General features: G+C 51.6%; 6 protein-coding genes across 6 annotated transcripts; 3 read left to right on the top strand and 3 right to left on the bottom strand.

Annotated features, from left to right (window-relative positions):
• Positions 1-3,261: 3,261 nt before the first annotated feature.
• TRIVIDRAFT_54282 (uncharacterized protein) lies at positions 3,262-8,956 on the bottom strand (the record flags this gene model as incomplete). The annotated part of the gene is made up of 4 exons (XM_014100957.1): positions 3,262-7,992; positions 8,128-8,482; positions 8,533-8,716; positions 8,809-8,956. The coding sequence occupies 4 exons, from the start codon at positions 8,954-8,956 to the stop codon at positions 3,262-3,264; spliced, it is 5,418 nt and encodes a 1,805-aa protein (XP_013956432.1).
• Positions 8,957-9,505: 549 nt separating this feature from the next.
• On the top strand, positions 9,506-9,937 carry TRIVIDRAFT_60923 (uncharacterized protein; the record flags this gene model as incomplete). Its single annotated transcript, XM_014100956.1, has 2 exons — positions 9,506-9,620; positions 9,684-9,937. 2 exons carry the CDS (start codon positions 9,506-9,508, stop codon positions 9,935-9,937), a joined length of 369 nt encoding a protein of 122 aa, XP_013956431.1.
• A 72-nt stretch (positions 9,938-10,009) lies between these two features.
• TRIVIDRAFT_60924 (uncharacterized protein) lies at positions 10,010-11,039 on the bottom strand (the record flags this gene model as incomplete). The annotated part of the gene is made up of 2 exons (XM_014100955.1): positions 10,010-10,520; positions 10,585-11,039. 2 exons carry the CDS (start codon positions 11,037-11,039, stop codon positions 10,010-10,012), a joined length of 966 nt encoding a protein of 321 aa, XP_013956430.1.
• Positions 11,040-11,938: 899 nt separating this feature from the next.
• TRIVIDRAFT_91515 (uncharacterized protein) lies at positions 11,939-13,096 on the top strand (the record flags this gene model as incomplete). Its single annotated transcript, XM_014100954.1, has 1 exon — positions 11,939-13,096. The coding sequence occupies one exon, from the start codon at positions 12,055-12,057 to the stop codon at positions 13,078-13,080; it is 1,026 nt and encodes a 341-aa protein (XP_013956429.1).
• Positions 13,097-13,146: 50 nt separating this feature from the next.
• TRIVIDRAFT_84215 (uncharacterized protein) lies at positions 13,147-13,990 on the bottom strand (the record flags this gene model as incomplete). The annotated part of the gene is made up of 4 exons (XM_014100953.1): positions 13,147-13,378; positions 13,437-13,570; positions 13,691-13,793; positions 13,860-13,990. The coding sequence occupies 4 exons, from the start codon at positions 13,860-13,862 to the stop codon at positions 13,193-13,195; spliced, it is 426 nt and encodes a 141-aa protein (XP_013956428.1).
• A 523-nt stretch (positions 13,991-14,513) lies between these two features.
• TRIVIDRAFT_29475 (uncharacterized protein) lies at positions 14,514-15,906 on the top strand (the record flags this gene model as incomplete). Its single annotated transcript, XM_014100952.1, has 8 exons — positions 14,514-14,588; positions 14,659-14,667; positions 14,744-14,788; positions 14,868-14,962; positions 15,046-15,063; positions 15,129-15,421; positions 15,502-15,721; positions 15,786-15,906. The coding sequence occupies 8 exons, from the start codon at positions 14,514-14,516 to the stop codon at positions 15,904-15,906; spliced, it is 876 nt and encodes a 291-aa protein (XP_013956427.1).
• Positions 15,907-22,454: the final 6,548 nt, after the last annotated feature.

Below are 22,454 nucleotides of genomic sequence, written 5' to 3'. Positions count from 1 at the left end.
GATCCGTGAGGCAGACCGAAGCTGCTCGATTCCACGGGCTCTGATCAGGCAGCCAAGACAAGACAAAGCCGGCGTAGGGCGGCGGGGTTTGCTTCTGTCGGAATTCGAGAGGCGAAAGGAGGCTGTGCGTGATGCCTGGCGCAAAAAAAGGAAGGGCTATGCAGAGGAGAGTTTGTATAGTGAATGAAGTGCTGCTGTTTTCCGTTAGAGTGAATGGCGAGAAGCAGTCAGCGGCGACGAATCTTTTTCTACTGCAATCGAGAGAGGGAGAGAGAGAGGGAAGATGAAGAGAAAGAGGAGGAGGGAAAAGGGAAAAGACAACCCTAACAAAGGACAAAGAACCAGACCAAACGAAAGAGAAAAGTCGGGTTCAATGACGGTAGGTAGGCTGGCTGATCCCCTAAAATTCAAGGTTGTTTGTGCTACAAGCTTAAAACCACTACCAGCACGTTTGTTGGTGCTTTGACTTTAGGGGGGTTACAGAGGGCTGCCTGTACTGCCAAGTGCCGAGCAGGTACCTTGCAAGTACCTCGCAGTGTACGGTAAAGGGAGAAGGGGGGGCAGCATGACGCTATCATTCGACACTCGAGATTGCATTAACATGTTGCACTGCTTAAGGTTGATTTCATCACGAGGATACTGTGTCTTTGTCGTTTAGAGCCCTGCAGGTCATGCTCTAGTTGACTTTACACCACTAACTGGTACTAGTCGGCGCTCACAAAAGCACTCAAAAGCCAGCGCAACATTGAGAAACACAGCCAATGAATCATACCTAGTACCTACAACAGAGACCGACTCTTTGACAGCTTGCCAGGCAGCTTGACTCGGAGGCCTCCTTGATGATGTCTTTGACAACTTCAGTCTGTTTGTGGTACTGTGCTTGCGCACCTGGAACAGAGAAAACGTCAATGCCACAGCGTCTGTGCTGTCTGCTGCTATAAACCGATCAAATACGATACGAAATGCTTCAGCCACTGCTAGGTGGCAGCATTCCAGACAACAATCAATCCATATCAAAGCTAAAGGCTCTGTTTACTCGTACAGCCTAGACTATCATTTTACCCTTGCCACCGCCTGATTCAAAACTCCCTTTCAGCTTCCGGTCCGTGCCAATTCCCATCTCCCATCCGTCCCCCAGACAAACAAACACCGCTCGATAGTAGTAATAGTACCATCCATGTACCACCAAGGTAACCCCCTTGCCTCCACCAAACAAACACACCGGCGCGTCGCCCATCATCGAAATCGTTGCCCAATCCACACAAGCGTCTCAACCCCTGTCCCGCTCCCACCCCTGATTGATGAACGAAGACCGAGCTAAACTCTCTTGCTTTGGGCCTTGGGATGATTCTTTTGTTTGAAATTTAAACCTTCTTCTCGTTAGTAGACCGACGATATATTCGGCTCCGTGGAAACAAGAATAGACGCCCAACACAATGGGTATCAATACGTGGACGGGCTCTCCCAATCCAGGCCCAACAGCCCATTCACAAACGGCAGCATCAGCCAATCACTCACCCTCTGCATGCCCAACTCAGTAACTACATGTACCCAAGACGCCACCTCATAATTACGACTGCCTTACACTTCGACTACGACTACTTCGCGTACTGGAGCTCCGTAAGTGATCAACATGGCCCGCCCCAAAGCAAGATGTCGTCGCCACAGACAGTCCAGAAAATATTCCCTGTTCTTCTTTTCTCCTGCTGCAGCTCTGTTCCAAGGCAGTCCCTCTCTAGTCTCATGCACTCCTGCGTCCAAACAACTGCACCGTCCCCCCCTGACGTCACGTCAGATGCTGCAACTCCCTGCAACGTGCTTTTTTTTTTTTTTTTCCTTGCAGGCGTTTTACGAATCCCATTCGACGAATCCGGGGCGCAAAACTCTTTCTTCACCGTATTCCGTTCCTCGTCATCTCCATCGGCCGATGGAACCCCCGATCGCTGATAAAAGTAGTTGCAGCAAATACTACGGCTACTAACTATACGACTATACGACTACGAATATAGGCCGTCTCGACACCGCCCTCAGCTAGGACTCGTAATACGCTCGGGCTCAGCCTTGGATTACTACCTAGTATAACAACCAGCCACCCTATCTCGTCAAGCTCGTGCATTCTACCAAATCAGGCAAATCCCTTTATTGTCATCCTCACCGTAAGCAATCCTCACCACATCCTCCTCTCTTCACAGCAAAAAAAGAACAAATAGTCCATCCTCTCGTAAGCCCATAAAAAAAAACAGGCATGGTCTCCTCCAGCTTCCCCAAGGATTCCACATCGCCCGCAGAAAAAACAAAGACTCCCCATCCTCACCCAATCCAGTCCTGCCACACTTTGAATCTCTCCCACTGGCATCATCCCAGCCAATGCAGCTACTTGTGCTGGACACCAATTCATGCAAAAGCTATACTCGTAACCACCGTCTCATGTAGATATAATCGAGCAGCAAATCAAAAAAGCCACCTTCGGCCTAAATACTAGCTCTGCCACTAAATGTGATAAAAAATCACCCAACTCCAACCAATCCATCACAGCATTAAAATGCCAACTCATCTTGGGCTGCAATGAGAATCCTTCTAGTATGAATCACCTCGCCAAGCTCCCACCGGTGTGATGGAAGAAAACCCCAAGCATGACGCTCGCAGTAGCACAACAGCCAACTGTCACGTCCCAATGTCTGCCCATAGTTACACATACACCAGCTAGTTATGAGCATTCGGCAGTAAAAAAACGTCTCAATTACAGTACTACCGAGGATTCTAGTCCTTTTTCCCATCTGACGCCTTGTATCTCTTTCTGGCGCAGAAACCTGTTTCTATCATACAAATTGAATGCCGGTATCATTGAAAATGCCTTGAATCGTGTCCTCCCATTAAACGCCATTCCTTCGTCCATTACGTCTCGTCCGAGATTCTTTGTATGCTGAGCAAAATGCACACCCCAGATTGCTTTCCATGCCATGAATATGATGTTGATCCAGACGCGGCCCAACCATGTTAGCCACCGTCGTAGATCAACCAATGCCCATTGCCCACCGCTACTCTCGCCATTCTGGTGTGAAGAATAAAGAGAGGGGGCTGGTTGTAAAAAAAAAAAAAAAAAAAAAAAGAAAGAAAAAAAAAGTTTGGCGCCTTGATGCCGCTAGGATAGAATGAAAAGAAACCAATGGAAAGCGACAAAAAGAAAAAAAGAAAGAAAACACAAAGTGCAGTAGCATCCGACGCCAGTTCGGCCCAAGTCAATAATCCCATCTAGGCGCTCTAGATCCATTCCATATCGTCGTCTTCATCGCGTGACTCCGCTCCTCTACGTGGCCGACCCCGTTTGCGTGGCTGAGATCCTGAGCGAGCTCGCTTTTTGCGGCCTCCGGGAGTGCCTGCGCCTTTCCTCTTGCGACCTCGATCAGGCGTTGTGCCCTCCCCATCGCCTTCGCTGGGCGTACTCGGTCCGTCCATTGCCATCTCCTCGTCGTCGTCTTGCACCTTGAGCTCCTTGTCGACGTTCATCAGCTCCACAAACGCCTTACACTTCTGCGCCATTTTATGAATCGTCTCCAGGCTGCTCACATGCGCCGTCACCTCGTCCCAGAACCGCTCTCCGTGAACTCCCTGCACTTTCATCGGCATCTTGTTGAGGTCTTTGGCCAGAGCCTTGGCCTTGCCGTCGTGTCGGCTCGTTCCCATTCCATACAGGCGCCGCAGGTGCGTACGGGCTTCCCACAGGCAGGAGAGAATAATGGCCCCGGTCGTCAACTGGCGAAGTCGATTCGGATCTACTTTGAGGCCGACGAGGGGGTCTCCCTCCGCGCTTGCTTGCGCCTCGACCGTCTCGCCCATTAGCTGATCCGTCACTTCGTCTTGTTCTGTGTGGTCCAGATCGAGGCGCACGTCGAACACTTCCGACTCGATTAGGTGAGCAACTGCTGCGCCTGTTGTGCTCACAATCTTCTCCATCATGTTCACAATTGTCTGAAGCTCCCCAACCGTTTGATACTCGAAAAAGGCCATGTTTTCGATGATGAACCGCGAAAAGTCAAGGTGTGGCGGCATCTCTTCGTTCGTGTCCAGCTGCGCAATGTCAAAGTTGACCTGTCCACACAGCTTCTCCAAGAAGCGCTGCCTGTTTTTCATTTTGCTAATCTTCAGCACTTCCATCATGAGGTGTAGCTTGGGTTGGAACACTTCGGGGATCGCCCCGTGAGAGTCTTTGACAATGTCTCGCTGGTAGTTGTAAGCGGACTGGATCGCCTTGACGTATTCTCTTTCGAGCACTGTCTCGTGCTTCTCGTGAAGTGACCGATGCTCCAAAAAGGCCAGTTCCGCAATCTTTCGGTTTGAGGATGTCTCAAGCGTCATCAGTGTCACTCCTGTCTCCTTGGGATGCGTCAGACCTTGCCGGTTAATGCTGCCCAAGACTTCCATAGCTAGAAAGGCGAGTTCGTCTAGGCTTCCCAAGGCGATTCGTGTAATGTCTTTAAGAAACCTTTGAGTCGTAGCGCTGGCGACGTCGTCAAAGTTAGTGCCGCCCATGACCGTCAGCTCTCTCTTCTTCTCCGTCGCCCCGGACTCAGCCGCAGCTTCGGATCGCCTTTCCTCCGTGAGGAGAAACTCTTTGAATGACTTGAGAATCATTGTTTCTAGAATGGGGATCTTTTCTTGGAAAACCTGTTGGAAGGCTGTGTAGACCTTGGCCAGGACGTAATTTCTTGGCCAGGACTGGCAAACCAGGCCTATCGCCTCAAGAGATGCCTTCCGCGCCTCCAATGGCTGGGAAGGCGAGGAGAATGGCGATAGCACGTCCACAATAAGTCGAGGGACCGAGTCACCCTGCCATTTGGGGAAGCGGGCCTTGAATACTTGCATCTGCGGATCCAGGTCGCAATGCTTGCCAACGCTGCCAACGATGATAGAGTAGGCACACAGATGGTTGATCCTCTTGCTATCCAGGACTGCACCCCCGGCTCCCAGTTTCTGGATGCCCAATAAACCTGATGCGACTAGGTTGCCCAATGGTCCAAAGTCCTTTAGTAAATCACAGACTACTTTGGTGCATGCGATCAAGTCATCCAAGGCTCCACGGGAGGAAATCTTTCCGATGCCCTTCAAGAGCTGAAGGCGAATTTCGGTCAGAAACTCAGAGTGAACCGTGGGCAGCCGGGGAAGCACGCGTTTGTATACCACCGTCACCGCACGAAACGCTGCCAGTTCGTCGGTGCCGCTGAAGCTTGCGAGATGGGGCTTTAGAAGCCTGATCTGTTCAAGGCTAAAGAGCTTAGGGTCGGCCTTCGCAAAGATTGTGAGCACCTGCAGGGCATCACGGCCGGTCGGACCTCCATCTTCCGAATCTCCGCTGTCGATGAGGCTAAACATACTGCTCACCAGCTGTGAGCAAACCGAGAATGGACCATCCAGCGATTTATCTTTTGGCCGAAGAATGGACTGAAACACCTTGTCGAGAATCTCAGTCACGTTTCCTGTCTTGACAGTCTGGATGATCAGGGCCACATGCTCAGTCAAAGAGGTTTGGAATTCGGCTGAGTTATCGCGACCGTAGAATGGAGCAAACCAGACTTCCTCAATCATCTGGCGGGCAAGGTCGCGAACACCGTCGTCAGGATCCTGCACACGTCGGAGAAGGCCATTAGCTATAGAACTGCGAAGTGCGCTATCATGATTGCGGAGATAGATGTCGCGGGCAAGCTTCATGGCTCGCTTCCTGACACCAACACCAGCGTCTTGGAAGCGGTCAATAATCTTGGGTGTCAACGGCGATTCCAGAGCTGGCCTCAGCGTAATGCAGCTTCCCAAAAGGCCAAGAGCAGAGTCTCTCACTTGCGTAGATGAGTCGCTCGAACAATCTAGGATGAGTTGGATCACCATAGAATCCCCGTCCAGGATTGATGGATCCGTCTCGAGAACCTGGTTGATACTTTTCAAGCTCTTGCTGCGGACTGTTGCTTGATCACCAGCCATCGAACCAAGGAGAATGTTGAGAATCTTGCTAAAGGACTCAAAGAGCGGGGAACGTAGCAGAATAATAGAGTAAGAAAGTTTGGCTTGAGCAGGGCTCACGGCCTTGAAGGTGTACTCGTTGGAGAGCCATCGGCGATCTTGTATCATCATCCGCAGTCTGTAAGCAAGGCGTCCAAGTTCCCAGTCTCTCTCATCTTCATTGTCCTGGATTGCATCGTAGCCCGTATGTACCCGAGTAGCCCAGTCAGTTATGAGGAATGATACAGCGCTGAATAGATATGGGTCATCAGACAGACGAGCCTGGAGGAACTCTAACGAGGCTCGGTAAGGTCCATCCCAGGCAACAATTTGCTCGATCGAGCTCTTTTGCTCAAGAACGTGGCAAGCCAGCGCCGCCAGATATCGCGACAGCTCGTCGACATCAGTGGTTTCGAACGAGTTGGCGGTTCGCTTGACGTGCGATCGCAGTCGAGAAATGGCCGCACTCATAGTGCCCAGCAGCTCAAGAGCCATGTTCTTTGCAGGAGCGGGTGTCTTGGGAGCCTCAAACAGCTGCACCATCATGAGCATGAGGAGGCGCAACAGTAGCTCGGCTGACGGCCAGTCTGGGGAATCGAGACATGTTGTAAAGTCCTCAACAAAAAGATCCAGAAGGTTACGGTACGGTGTGTCACCCGACTTCGTCGACCCGATGGCGCGCTTCACAATAAAGTTGATAATGTACGAAGCATTCCGTGCAGCACCTTCACTAAGAGGGGCAGCAGCTGCCTCCAGCTCTTGAATGGCGACGGCGTGTTGCTGTGCGCCTTGGTCATCGGTGTTGATGGTGGATGTGATTTGCGTCTTTTTAGTCCTCTTATCGGGTAATTCATCCTCGCTCTCGTTGTCGTCGTCCATCTTACTGTCGTCGCCACCGAGGGCCCGGAGAACTGCAGCACGACTCTCATTCTCTTCAACCCTCCCAGAGCTGGCCTGGACCAGTCGCATGAGAAGCGCCGACACCGGTTGGATATTCCCACCTTCGGAAAGCTTGAAATGCCGTGCGCTCTGTTTTCCGACGGGAAGCTTCTCCAGAGATGTGAGAATCTCGTCAATGATGCCCTGCCGCTGCTCAGGTTTGATGAGAAATATTTGGCAGAGCATGTCCATAGCAACACTGCGAATTCCATCAAACCTCTGCACTCCCACAGCCGAGTCCTTTTCGAAATAGGCGTTTTCGACAAATATAAGTTTGCATGCGGTAAACTCTAGAGTGGTGAAGACGCTTTCTGAGAGCTCTACTTTCGTTACCAACTCTGCGAGTGTGGCAAACAGCTTCTGGCAGCAGAGAAAAGTAGATGTCACGGCCTTTTTGTGCTTTAGTGCCATTCGGAATAAGTTGGCGGATGATGCCGAGTTGCGAAGCTCAACGAGAGGGATTATTATGTCTTCCGTGACAGTCTTGAAGATGTTGACGCATCGGTTGATGATGCTTTCAGAGTAGAGCTGCTTATCATCTCGGCCTCCAGACAAGATTCGCAAACAAGTACGTGCAGCTTTCATTCCTACTTCAACCTCTGCCAGTTGTTGAATCCATGATTCAAATGCAGCCTCATCCCAGCTTTCATCAACACGAATGTCCAAGCCGTCGACAAGCTTGAGGCTAATGTCGCTCAGCTTCATGATTTGGAGGAGGCCTTCGACCGGGACTCTATCGAAACACTTGAGTGCAATGGCCTTCTGCATGGCGCTCTGCATCTTCTGCTGCGTTGCGCCATTCATAACTACCTCGTTGTCAGCTGTCAGCGTCACGACGTGGTCATATCCAGAGTCCATTCCCAAAGCACGACCGACTGCCGAGAAGACACTGCGCATGAGCGAATCAAGAGACTCGAAAGCAGCTTCAGCTCGCTGCTGTTGGTCAAGGCCGCCGCTGCTAACGAGGCCTTGGTCCCCTTGCACCGTATACCGCTCCTTCTTGCGGGAAGAAAGGTTCTCAGGAGCGGATGGTATATGGGCAATTTCCAAGTACTCGTCCCTCTTGATATGGGCCGAAGGAAGTTCAACTCGAAACGAGGCAGGATTGTAGTTCATGTAGTTCGCTTCGGAGGATACAGAGCCAGCAGTCACATTATCATCTGGACTGATGGGTACTGCTGAAGGCGTTTGGCGCACCGGGGTTTCGGGCTCGGCCTGAAACTGAGAAGGGGCAGTGGGATCAACGTAGGCTGAGGGGTCGAAGCCGCCTCGTCTAGATGGGATTAACACTTCTATCCTTGACTGATGTGGCTTAGGTGCCTCGTGGTTGTCGATGCGAGCTGACTGATTAGCTTGTACCGTCATATCTTTTGAGGATGTTCTGCTCTTGTCGCCGTTAACGCCAACAGCTTGAGGGTTCACCACATTGGGCTTGGTTGCTTTGAAATAGCCCCCGACTTTTTCGTATACAGCTCGCGCAATAGGAGATAGTCCCTGTGAAAGACTTCCGGACCGGGAGGTTGCTTGGCCTGTCAAAACAGACTTGAAGTTGCTACAGGCAACGTGAGCAAAGGCTTGAGACGCACATGGTCTGAAACTTACTAATGCGTTCTTTGGGATGGCTTGATTTCATGCAACACAAAATCAACAGCCTGCCTTGTGTTCCTTGGCAGGTGAGGCTGCCCGAGAGCTTCCTTATTGAGTCGCTCGTAGTCGTTGTGGGGGAAGAGATCGGAGACGGATGGAGCTGGCGAGCCAAAGCCCAAGTTGGGATCGGGGATGATTTCTAGAAAAGAAGCATCAGTAGCCATAAATATAGAACAAAGGGAAAGAAGAAAAAAAGAAGAAATATCAAGCCGAGACTGAGCGGTGACTGACCAGGAACAAAGGGTACCGTGGATGTTTGAGGTGAGTACGGCAAAGATTCTTGCAGCGTGAAAGGTCGTGAAATCGCGTTTTGTGAGGCGGCCGCGCTGTTATTTGCGCTGAGCCCATCCTCAGGGTAGTCCATGCTGCGTGGATGCATGTTTGCAAGAATCTCGATGTTGACCAGCCTCACCAGAGACGCATTGTCGACACAGGAGCTACTGGTGCATCAGCTGCTCCCCCAGCGTGTCATGGAAAAAACTGCGAGATTTCAACTCGGCGGACGACGGGCACTTATGCTGAAAATCGGATTCGTGGCGGCAAGGGAAAGGCTGGGGCAAATTCGCACTGCATGAATCAAAACGAGCGTGGCCTCAATGCGTGCCCAAATGCTGCCAGTTGGGTATTGCTTCGTCGAATCTTCGAATCACGCGCAGCGCAGCCTGGAGTAATCGACAGCCTCGCTGGACCAATCTCGAAAGTCAAAAAGGATCCAATGGCCCGTGCGCCCCACTTTGCGCCAATCAGCGGCGCTTCCGGAGCCGGTACCTTGCTTTATCAGTTATTCCGGATTATCAACCCCCTGCAAGCCTGCAAGATCTTTTGCCAGTTGTCTTGCATGACAATTTTTGTACAGCTGGTTCCACGCGATCCCTCCCATTGCACAAGTAGAATTCGTCATAGGCTCTGCGCTGGCAAATTGGCAAAAATGGCGGCCATTGGATCCATGGTGTTCTGCACCGACTGCGGAAATTTGCTTCCGGCGACCAAGGGAACCGAGCAGAATGTGCTGAGCTGCGAGTGCTGTAGCGCCGAAAATAAAGGTTTGGATCCGGATTGGGCAGCACTGGAGTAGAGAAATTTTTTTTAACAAATGGGCTTCTCAGATACTGGCGCAAAGATCATCGTCACAAAGTCGAAGCCCTCGGATTTCCCTTCTTTCCTGCGGCAAAAGCTGCAGTCCAGCGTCCAGGCCGTCGAGAAGCACACGCTCAACACCGAGAGCACGGTTCGCGAGCGATGTCCAAACTGCGGTCGAGAAGAAGTCAAATACACCACGGTACAGCTGCGAAGTGCCGACGAAGGCTCAACCGTCATCTATAACTGCGAGTGTGGATTCAGCTGGAACGAAAACAATTAAAATCTACCTTTTTTATGACTGGGAAGTTCTACAATATGTAATACGGAATCTTTCTTTTTATCGTCCTTTTCTTTATGCAGAGGCGCCGGCCACTTCTGGAATCAAAGCATATTCCGTCTCGCCACCCCTCTCATACTCGGCCATATCTAATGCTACAATGACACTCTCACGAACAACTTGCTCCTTGTCTTGAAGGAAGCGCTTCAGGATGTCCTCGACGCCCTCTTCGTCGCCAAGACTGCCAAGAGCCTCGGCAGCTTCGTGGCGCACCATGCTCGCCTCCTCGAGGTTGCTCAGGGCCTCTGTAAGGGCAGGGATGGATGCAGGATGTGAGAGCTGGCCAAAGACGAACGCAATCTCGTGGCGGAAAAGTGCTGAGGAATCGGCAAATCCCTTGGCAAGGGCGTTGACGGCGGGGACGGCAGTCGGGCAGTCTGGAGGAGAAGCGAGATCGCGGAGGGCAAACATGGCACGGTATCGCATAAAGAGCGGCTGGTTGACGTCCATCAGCACTCTGCCCAGTTCATCAACCGACTTTTCGGACTCGGGCATAGGAGGTGCCGGGTCGACTGAAGCAAAGTCGCTAGGATAATGAATTAGCGAATTATAGACCAATGAGAATACAGACATGTTTGGCATAGATTTACCTTTGACGCAGCTTCTCCTGCTTCCTTGATTCGGAGTTTTCCCATTCAATGCGATCAATAGCAATCTCGCAAGTCTCCTTGACGACGACCTCCTCGCCAGCACGATCTCTGAACTCTCGGAGCAGATCCAAGCTGGAAGCATTGCCCAGAGCTCCCAGAGCCTCAGCGGCCTCGTGTCTGCACATGGGGTCTTCCTTCAGATCTGACAAGACATCACGCAGCGGTTGGATAGCTGCATCGTTGCCGGTCTGGCCAAGACAATATGCAAGCTCGTGCTTCAGCAGAGCAGACGGTGAGGCAAAGGCAGCGGCGATGGCCTCGATGGCCGCAAGGGCAGATTCGGCGTCGGTTTTGGCGACATGTTTAAGAGAGAACAAGGCACGGAAGCGCACAGGAAGGGGAGTGTCTTCAGAGCAGAGGCTCTGCCTGAGACTTGCAACAGTAGCGGTAGACATGACGAATTCCAATTTCTATAAGGTGAGGGTATCTCGAACAAACGACAAAAGGCAAGTTTGCACGCTCGTAAACCGAGATGCACGCATCTATCGAACGAAAATTTAGGTGGGGTGGTGGGGTGACACCTCGAATTTCTCTTATCAGATGCCGAACGGCGATTTGCGAAAAAGCGAAAGCAAAAGAAAAATTTTCATAGCGGCTGTCTTTATAGTACACAAAACGAACATCGTTGGCAAGCCATGAGAAGTGGATAACCACTTCAGCGGTTCCATGGTCTAACGGTTATGACTGCGGATTCTGATTCCGCCAGCGAGGGTTCGACTCCCTCTGGAACCTAGATCCTTTCTTTTTCTTTTTTTCTTTTTTCTTATTTACCATAATCAGCAGGCTTGGTTGTTTCATGATAGAGGATTGCGGATGTTGGATTAAGGCAATTTTATTTTTCCTTCTGCTTTTGCTCTCTTCCTTCCCGCCGGAGACGTCTTACTTCCATATCCGTTCAGTGAGTTCCCTCAGCGTTGAAAAGACAACTGGAGAGGTGGCGAATAATGTCTAGTAGCGTCATCAGCATCTTGGCTACCTACTTACTTACCCTGTATCATTTTTCATGAAAACACAATGCTTGATACTCTACAACCCCCGTGGCATTAGAGCTATTTAACGTCAAGTAACATGACTCTCTAAAGTCTGGTGTTTCGTATTTTCCTTTTTGAGTCGTAATAGTGCTGTTGTGTTGTGATCTGAACCCTGTGAAAATGTCCCGATCTCGGCCATTGGATTACCAACTCCAACTTTCCACTGAAGGAGCTCACATTATTAAGCTTCAATCCACCTCCAATTCCGGGCCGAAGAACCAACAATTCTCCCACTCCATACTACACCATAAGACCCTCGATACCTAGTACGAATCCTTGTATTCTACTACGCAAGAAGAAAGGAAGAGAATCTCGCGACCGTTGATACCACAAGGAGCCATCACTACTACTCAGGACCTATAATCGACCAGCCGCCGCAATGGCGCCATCATTAGAGGAGCCCGAGGCCATCGCCGACGTCCTCGCCAATCCCCTCAAGCAGAAACCGCAGCTCGTTGCTCCCGAGCCAGAACACTGTCCAGGCCCAGAATCCGAGCGTGCCGGTACAGCGTCATCATGCGATGGCTGCCCTAACCAGGCCATCTGCGCCTCTGCCCCCAAGGGCCCTGATCCAGACATCCCGATCATCACAGCGCGGCTGGAGAACGTCAAGCACAAGATCCTGGTGCTGAGCGGAAAGGGCGGCGTCGGAAAGAGCACCTTCACCAATCTTCTCGCCCACGCCTTTTCAACAAACCCAGACAGCACGGTGGGCGTCATGGATGCGGACATTACGGGGCCCAGCACGGCCAAGATGCTGGGCGTGGAGGACGAGACGATTCACGTCAGCGCTACGGGGATGTCTCCCGTGTGGGTGACGGAGAACCTGGCAGTCATGTCGATACAGTTTATGTTGCCGGATAGAGACGCTGCGATCATCTGGAGGGGCCCGAAGAAGAACGGGCTGATTAAGCAGTTTCTGAAGGACGTGGAGTGGGGAGAGCTGGATTTCCTGCTGGTCGACACACCGCCGGGCACGAGCGACGAGCATCTGAGCGTGAACTCTTTCCTCAAGGAGAGCGGAATCGACGGCGCCGTGGTGGTGACAACGCCGCAGGAGGTTGCGCTGCTGGACGTGCGCAAGGAAATCGACTTTTGCCGCAAGGCTGGCATCCGGATCCTGGGGCTGGCGGAGAACATGAGCGCGTTCGTGTGCCCCAACTGCAAGGGCGAGAGCCAGATCTTCAAGGCCAGCACGGGTGGCGGCCGGGCACTGGCGGAGGAGATGGACATTCCGTTCTTGGGATCGGTGCCTCTGGACCCGAGGATACGCATGGCATGTGATTATGGGGAGAGCTTCTTTGACTCGTTCCCCGATAGCCCGGCCTGCATTGCGTTTAAGCAGGTAGTGAGGAATGTAGGGCGGCAGCTGGGTTTGGATGAGAAGAGCGTGCTGCCGGAGTAGAACTTATTCTAACTCCAGAACAAAAGAAGAAAAAAAAATTGTAAATAATTCGATAAATAGTGAAATCAGGCATAGCAAAAGCGAGAGTCCCCGTTCTCTTTTATTGGTATTTCTATGAGGCTAGCTGCCCAGGGATGTCCTCCAGGTCCTCCGTTGACTCTATATCAATGACCTTGTTCACCTCGGCCGTGTTGCGTATCAGCTCCTTGGCGCCGGCGTAGAGCATTCTTGTCTCGGCGTTGCATGTGATGGGGAGGTAGTACAGCAGAACGTAGGGCACGGATAGCCGTCCGTCAGGCTGCAGATTTGTTAGCCACTTGTATAGAGAATATTGTAGAGGGAAGACGTGGGCTCACCATGGTCAAGGGATAGCTGAGGAGGATGAATCGAGGGGCATGGTCGGGGAGGTCGTCGGCGATCTCGTCGAGGGACGTGTATATAACCTTGTCTGCATCCTGGTGGATTTCGTGCGTCGTCTTATCAATCAGGTCTATTCCAAGGAACTGCCAGTCAGCATCGTACGATCGTAAGTCCAACTCTCCCCTCACAGATATGAACCCTCACTCCAACCGCCACAACCACAGAGGAGAGACGCCCACGACGTACATACATATCACTGCTTGAGGCTTGCTCGCCCGGGATGTCGTCAGGCGAAACTTGCGCAAGTGCTCCTTGGTCTCGCCGGAGATGTTGTAGAGCCTGGATTCGGACGCCTGGTTGCCAATGAGTTAGGAGGGGTATCTTGAGGTTTTGGCGGGGGTTGTGCTGGGAGGGCTTGCCATGGCTTGGAGTTTGTGAGGGGGAAAAGGAGCAGCTGCTGGCAATACTCAGACTCAACGGGGAATTGAAGCAATATCGTCACAGAGCAGACCAACGTTGCAAGAGATTGACGGGACGTGATGCCTCTAGTAGCCCAACTTACTGTAGCAGTTCATCTCCATCTCTTTAGCTCCGGCCCTGATAAAAAGCTCCCCCCAAAAGTTCACCCCCGCTAAGCCCATTGATAATCCCCCACATATCCAATCCATCGCAGCGGCTTTCCGGCCTCGCCCGCAAAAAATGGCGTCACGGGCCGTCTTCACGCGCCCTCTTTGTCCCAGTCTCTTGCCGGTTCCGGATTTTGCTAAGCTCGGACTTGAGAATTTCTTCTTTTCTTTTTAATTCAAAAGACAGAATTGAACAATTTTCTTCTTCTTATTTCTGGCTGTTTATGTTGAATTGAGGCAAACAATTAAACAAGAGAAGAGAGAGGGAAGAAAAAAAAAAGACTTTCATTCACGCTTGGTTTCCTTCTTCTTTCAACGTCCATCTCCACCACCTCTTTATCCATGTTTCCGCGGCTATCACAGGCTGCAACGCATCGCTTACTCACAGCCACATCTCCCTCCTTCATCACCCAATCCCTCGCTCGTCCGGCCGCCTTTTCGTTGAAAATGTCAGCCGCCGGAAGCCGCACCATCCAGACAGCCGCATGCCTAATCATTGGCGACGAAGTGCTGGGTGGAAAGGTATGGATCATGAACTGCTGCGTTATTTGACTCGAGTGAAGGAAACAAAAGCTAATGACTTTTAAATTAGACTGTTGATGTCAGTATGCCGAACTGCGTTGCAGGGCAGATGGAATGAGTCAAAGGGGAGAGCGTGAGTTGACGGTTTTTCACAGACGAATTCGGCGTATCTGGCAAAATGGTGCTTTTCTCTGGGCATCGTAAGTTTCAAGTCTCGAAATCCGAATCTCGGATGATGCTCGGTATCTGGAGGATCTGACGCCCTATCTGTCGGCTTAGAACTTGAAGCGTATCGAGGTCATTGAAGATGACGAGAGTGAAATCATGGAGGCCGTGAGCCGAATGAGCAACCGTTATGACTTTATCGTAACCAGGTAAGAGATTCACTCACTATCCAGAACCCTCTGATGAAACAAAAGCCTTGTTCTTTGCTAATAATTATAATCTCATTCCCTAGCGGAGGCATTGGCCCAACGTAAGAACATGTCTCCCATCTTCCATATGATCCCCTCATCTCACAGCAGTCATCAAACCCCACAGGCACGACGACATCACTTACCAATCCATCGCCAAGGCCTTCGGGCTCCCCCTCAAGCTCCACCAGGAGGCCTACGAGAAGATGAAGAAGCTCTCAAGACCGCACCCAAAGCAGCCCAACTTTGACTGGAACGTCGATTCGCCCGCCCTCAAGGCCCGCCTGCGCATGGTCGAGCTCCCGACGGACGAGTCCCGCGACCTGAGCGAGCAGTTCATCTTCCCGCAGCAAGACCTGTGGGTTCCCGTCGCGGTTGTCAACCGGAACGTCCATATTCTGCCTGGAGTGCCGCTGCTCTGTGAGACATCCCCTTACGGTTTCTCTGGAGGATACAATGCTGACAAGGGGTTTCTTTTCTTTTGTTTCCTCGTCTTATAGTCCAAAAGCTGCTCGACGGACTGAAGCCCCATGTCCTCCCTAGACTAGTCGATCCCGAGGGCAAAGGAACCCACCGCATCATGATATCCACGCCTCTGCCGGAGAGCTCCGTCGCAGAGTACCTCACCCAGCTAGCCGCCAAGGTCGAGCCGCACGGCGTTAAAGTAGGAAGCTACCCACGATGGGGCCGGAAACGAAACACGGTTACCTTGGTTGGAAGGTATTTCTATATCCTACACCTTCATCCCGTTTCTAGAAACCCCAATTAACGTTTCGTTTCACAGGGACAAGGACTATCTAGAAAGCCTTGTGGCGGAGGCAGAGGAGGCTGTTCAGGGTAAGCGAGTCTCAAAAGAAGACGAGCTCGACGAGCCATCCGACAAGACGGAGAAGAAGAAGCTCTAGAGAAAGAAAGCCTCTGGCATTGTAGCATTACTTCCTACTCTATACAGGTATAACAAAAACACAAATCTTTTGTCCCGCCCCAACGGAGGGACACGAATTCTCTACCACCGTTCCCGCCATTGTCTCGGACCGCGCCTCTCGTCTGTCCAGGCTGGGCCTTTGCCGAAGCGAGCTTTCTAGTCACAACGCCCGGGCCCTATCGCGAAATGCACTGCTTTGGTGCCAGTTCGGACTAGTAGCCGTCAAATGTCTCAGCCAGAACCCGTGGCAACCCGTGGCAAAACAAGGATGTAGTTGATGCCTGCTGGACCCCTTGTAGACCCCAGAGATGGCGCACAACGACGCGAGACAGGCGTAGCAAAGGAGAGATGCTATGGTGATACTAAGTGGGTGCATATACTGTGGCTCGGCCCAAGTGTTGATGGCCTGGCGCTGTTTTACGCTCGTGCCATCTTCTCCACGATTCAGCCTACAGCTAAGACAGTAATCTAATACGGCAGCATGGCTGAGCAACTGAGCTATTGGAAACGCATTGGTCGGGCAATGGCTCTTGGTTTCAGCCTCGGGAACTACGTCAATGGTGTACACGAGCTGTAAGCTGCAGAGGGAGAGAGCTACCTATTGTCCCCCAACTCTGCCTTTTGTTTCTCCATCTTCTTCACCTCCCAACAAAGGTCGAAGAGCCCAAGGGGAGGCTCCCGGCAATACGCCTGTGTCTTTTCCTTTTAAGAGTAAGCAGTGACTCGGCATTTATACGAGTAAGCAGTGACTCTCTCCACGGTCAAAGCTCAGCTCAGAGCCATCACCGCTGATCAAACCCCACTTGGTTCGTTTCTCGACCACAAACCATAGACACGACGAACTGATACTAGTTTAGTCATTTGCGTACTCGTACAGTAGCATCATGGATCCCCAGAGTTACATCTTTGTCAGCGTCCTTCCAGAAGAGCAGCTGCCCGGTTTGGATCTGACTGGTTCCCCCTTCGGGCTCTCTCTGCCGATGGATCGAGCAAAATAAAAACATCCGGCGAGGGGGAAGCGGACGAACGTATCGTATTACGTGCATGCTTATATCGAAATCCCCGTAGCCTGTCCGCCGTTGCTTGACTTTGATGAGCCAACCGTTAGATGGAAGCCATCTGTTTTATGTTGTTGGGGCCGTCTCAGCTGAGCTACTATCAATGGCATTACCTGACCTTGTTCTTGATGGTAGCATCGGCACCGAACTTAGCCTTTGCAGTACTGAGACTGCAGGTACGAAGTACGGAATAGGGTGTTGGTTCTCTGTCAATCTGTATCGGGTAGGTAAACCATGGTAGGGGAGTAATCCAATGCTACGTGTAATACTCTGCAAAATTCGTGATGGCTGAGCGAAATTCGCCAATTTTGCAAGTTGACGATGAAGGCAAAGAAAAATCAATTAATATTTGGTGCAGGGAAGAGAGGGGGGCGCCAAGACCAAGATTCAGGTGCATCATCGGAAACGCACTATTGCGATGGAAAATCTCCCATCAAGCCAGTCCGTCGTGCCCCGTATTACGGGTACAGGTACAACTGATGACGTTTTTAGGTTGCAAAGAAGCTTGCACATGTACTGTCAAGCAAAAAGAGCTTTCGTCAAGGGCCAAAAGGGGGACAAGGGGGCAAGTGGTTGACCGGGAGGGGAGATGAAGAGGCCAGTGGAGACGGTGCCGTGTGGAGGTGTCGAATGTGGAGAGCAATCATTCTAGAAGGTCGATAAGTGGCCCGAGATGGAGCTCTTGGGCTCGAGCTTCATTTCAATTGATTGCGGAAGAGAATCCATGTCCGATACCTGATGCTGCTTGAGATGAGAGGTGAAGGACGCGATAGGGCAATTCCAGCGGCAACTTCGCCGAGGACGCGGTCCATGCTAGCTTCGGGTATGGAGTATGTTGATTCTGCCTGCATAGGTAGAGGGACGAGATGTATTAAGCGCATATTCCCTTTCTACGCATTGAATGACCATTTGTACATAATACTCTGTACTCAGTAGCGTCAGGACAATAACCTTGACTTTGTTAGTACGAGTGTAGAGCTGGGAAGGACAGGGGTGGAGAAAAGAAAAGAGAGAAAAGTTGAGAGCTTTTTCGCCTGAGAGGCATAACCGACATCGAAAAAAGAGACAGAATAAGAAAAAAAAAATCGAGAGAGAAAACCTTTACCCCAGATGCCGGGTCTGCGCAAATTGCTGATGACGTCCACGCCTCCAGTGTGTCCAGGGTCGTGCCGTATCAAAATTGGCATCACAAAGTCGCGATCCACCTGCGACGGATCGTCTAAACAGGCTGGGACCCAAGAAATCGGCACCGGACCGAAAAGAGGACCGCGACGCCACGACTCGCTCACGATTCGACGGGCAAAACGGGTTCCGAGACAGAAGCTGGTGTCGCAGAGCTGCAGAGCTGGAAAACGAAGTCTGACTCGCTCGTGTACGCGCGCGTTGGGATGCACCAAGGCCCAATCATGTCTTCATTTTCGAACAGTAGTCGGGATACTAGTAGGCGTAGCATCGTCGCAACGGGCGGCATCTGCCATCGTCGAGGCTCTAGACTGGCTCGAGTCGAGCGGCTGTGGTGTTGGCCGTTGGCGACTATATCCAACCACGGGACACACAGCCCTCTTTTTTTTTTTTTTGGCGCTTCATTTGCGGCGTACGTGTATCAACTACAGGTAGATCAGGCGCTTGATCCGTTGCCTCAGCAAGGCCTCAGTCGTGAGGCCAACAGTCGGTTGCATGTATGGTATCGGGCTGGCCTGCAGGTCGCCTTGCCGCCCGTCTCAACACTTGCATGACAATGACATCAAGCCCAACTGATTGATCCGTGTGCGTGTTTGTATGCATGTCCAAACAAATCGCTTGCAAAAGCCCGCGGGAGGCTGCCTGATACCAGACATGGCGATGCAGCTCCAGTCGTGTGTTGTGTTGCCCCAGCTGCAGCCTGCTCCCGGTCGGCGGCAATAGTAGAGCCGGTCTGAATAGATGTAGGTGGGATTCATTCACTGGATGGGGTTGATGCCTCCACGAGACCCCCAAGATATCATTGCATGGTGGTTGAGGAAGGAGTAATACTCCGTACACACACACCCAATACTGTCTGTACAGTACGAGTACACCATCAGGCGTCCGCCCATCCACGGATCGAATCGGCCTTTGCACTCTGAGGCGAATGAATTTCGAAATGGTCCCATCGTTGAAGTAAACTGGAGACCAGTTTGATTGGCGCAGGGGTAGTTAAGGTAATTGGACCTCCACCGCGTCGTCGTGCTAGTACTCGTACGGCGTAGCAATCGAGCTGTAATTGATGCTAGCAGTGGTAGCACAAGTGCGAGTAGCGAGCTGCGATTGATGCGTCAGGGGCGGCAACGAAGAGAGACAAGCATCAAGACTCTGTTGATTATGAATGGCGCCATCCGAGGAGCAGAGGCCACTCTCGGGCAGCAATTGACGACCAGGGGTGCCGCTTTCAACAAGCACCCATGAATCACCAAGCATTTTACCTACCCCGGCAATACTTGTCCAGGAACGAAGTAGCAGTAGCACCAGTATGGCTGCCATGAAATTTGCAACGTGAGCGGCGGAAGAACCGGCTCCAGTTGCCGCGACAGAGACGATACCCTTTTTCTTCTTGTCTCGTACAAGTACAGGCAGATGTTGTACGGACGAGTATCGTAGCATCGTGTAATACTGCCACTACCGCTTAAGGCCAGAACCTGTGGCGATACGGAGCACAAGGGCTTTGGATTGCCGAGCCAAATCCAGGGGGTGGGTAGCGAGAGGCGACGCGATGACAGACGAGACAATACAATGCGACGATGCAGTGTTGATGTTTGGTAGAAGTACGGATGAACGGTGTAGAGAAGCAGAGTATCGGAGTACTTGCAGTACAGGCAGGTGCTTTAATTGGTAGCCACGTGAAATTCGGATATTGCAAGTACCTACCCAGTTGTATTTTCCTTTCCTTTTCTTTTTGCTCGCTTCTGCTTCTTAGCGAGAGCGACTACGCTTGGGCACTCTCGAGTCCAATGCCAACGATGCCCATCTGTGCTCAAGATGGCCTGTCAGCCTCGAGCCTACATGGTTGAAGTAGTATCAGCAATTGACGCTACCCGTCTGTATTGGCACTTTGGCCACAACGTCGCGGTTGGCCTGCCTGTTTGGTCTTGTCATTAGAGATAGCGTGGGCCTGTCACTGACGGAAATAAGACGAGGTGGCATTGATATCAAGGAGGTTGTCCATCAAAGACGGCACCCAAATCTAAGGCACGGATAATACATCATGAGCCTTGCCACTACGGATATCGCCTGACCGAGTGCACGTGCTTGGTCAAAGAGACGCAGGACATGTCGATTTCTTTGTCTCTACAGCCAGGAGCTCTGCAAGGAGAGGATGAAAGGAAAGGCGCAGATTCGGAAGAAGTTTACGGCCGAAGCTTGATGCTTCATCTCCATCTTGGTCACAGTCGCGTTCATCTGGATTTAGGTGGACGCAGGGCGTGTGCGAGTATCCAATGCTTTTGTCTTCAGCGTGCAAGAATTAGTTAGACACCCGATGCCACGCTGTCGATACAATTAAAGAAAGAGAAGAAGCTTGGACCTCGTGTAGGTCGGCAAAGAAGACTGAAATTATAAAGAAAACGAGAATCCCACGGAGAAAAAAAAATAGCCTGTGATGGTGGAAGCGAGGAGCTAATATCAATGGATTAATGGCAGACGCAAAATGGAGCTCACGCCCCCCCCACGAACTGCGATGAGCACTTGGACCGATTCGCAGACCGAGGCACAACGGCCGCTTTTCTAGAGACGGGTCTTTTGTGGACGGATGCGGATCGTGGCGACCGAACGACAGCTGTAAGAGGCCAGTATCTACCATGATTGAAGAAACGTGCAAAGCAGCATCACGAAGCAAAGCGAACGCAGAAGAAAAGACTGCAGGCTGGGGAGAGGCAGAGTTGAGGGAAGACAAAGCAAGGGGGTTGCGCTAATAACATTGATCCTCCACTTTGGGCTGCTAACTCTGTACGAGCAGCCCGTAATTCCGCCTGATGCTACCGTTATCGTACATTACTGTATATCTGCCTGTGTGTTCTGGTAGGCTATTTTTTTTTTTTTCTTTCTTTCTTCGCCTCCATCGCCGGCGCGTGCCCTTGCATGTCAAGCTGCGATGCCGACTGGCTGCGGTCTGGGGTACATGCTACATGCACCTCAACACATGCACGGCCTAAGGAGTTAGTTGCAGCGGCAGACGCGCATGTATGGAGTACATACTCGTAGTACTTGGACGGTGGCTGCATAGTGATGTGATGGCAAACATGAATCAAAAAGGGACGGCAGGAGGATGAGATGCCATGACAAAGCGGCCGGAAGGGGTCCGGGCGTGGACAAGGGGGGAGCAAGGGAGAGCCAAAAAGGGTGATTTGTGAGTGAAATATTGTGCTTGACTGGATTGGAAGAGGAAGTGAAATCAGGCAGATGGACGGTGCTCGTACTTGGAGGCGCTAGCACCTGGAGGTATTACTCGTGCTCTGCCTTTGGCGAGTTGAAGCCAGACGGTTGAAGCCATCCCATGCAAACCGTGTTGGACAAACATGTGAGAAATTCGCATGCCGCGGCCCGTACCTCATTACTAAAGTCGGCACAGAACATTGCACGTAGGTACCTGTCCATACATGCCCGTCTACCTACCTTGGTATTACCAATGCACAAACAAAAAAACAACAGCAACAACAGCAATTCCTTCTCCTTTACTCGGCGCATGTGCCTGCTCCATATCGAGCATTGGCAAAAAAAGCACTGACTGGCACTTTTACGCGCGCTCTTGAAAGGAAAGCAGTGATAGGGAAATCAAGGTGCGCTAGTCAAAAACCCCATGCTTGCTTGAAATGCACTTTGCAGCTCCCTGCGGCAAGGCGCCACTCCGACCTCCTGTCCGGCTGCAAGTACCACGGAGCGGAGTACCAGGTACTGCGGATTGTGTGGAGTACAGGTACCTTATCAACCGCCGGCCCTTTTTTTTCTGGTGCTTCAATCAATCCATCCATTCTTTCAATTTCTCGCCATCATATCCTACATTACAGTACAATGCACTCTGGGTACATACTACTAGGTACTAGGTAATAGTAGGTGCATACAGGTATCGATTGGCCTAGATGTCTCGCGCTGCAAAATCCTTCCTCTCTTCCCATCGTAAATGTACGACTACCTATCGTCTCGTCTCATCCTCTTGCACGAACAACCACCAGTTTCACTGCTGTCAACTTCATACTTCCCCCGTATTCCCTCTCGCCATTGCTCCGCACCCCTTTGGTTAGCTGCTAAACAAGGGACCAGCAAGGGGGATCCAGCAAGCCACCTTGGGCCGCTGAAGCACCCGATCCGCCGCTACTTGGACAAGCCTGGACCAGTCTGGCGTCTCTTTTAGAGTGAAAGAAGCAGCAGCACCAAAGGCAGCACCAAAGCAGCAACAAGCTCATGTACCCTCTACCGGCCCGCATGTACCTTGGTCGCACAACTGGTGCCTGCTAGCTCC

This window comes from Trichoderma virens (assembly GCF_000170995.1).
Source record: "Trichoderma virens Gv29-8 chromosome Unknown TRIVIscaffold_6, whole genome shotgun sequence".
NCBI lineage: Eukaryota > Fungi > Ascomycota > Sordariomycetes > Hypocreales > Hypocreaceae > Trichoderma > Trichoderma virens.
Note: the sequence above shows the minus strand (reverse complement) of the source record. Positions and strands in the feature narration are given on the sequence as shown.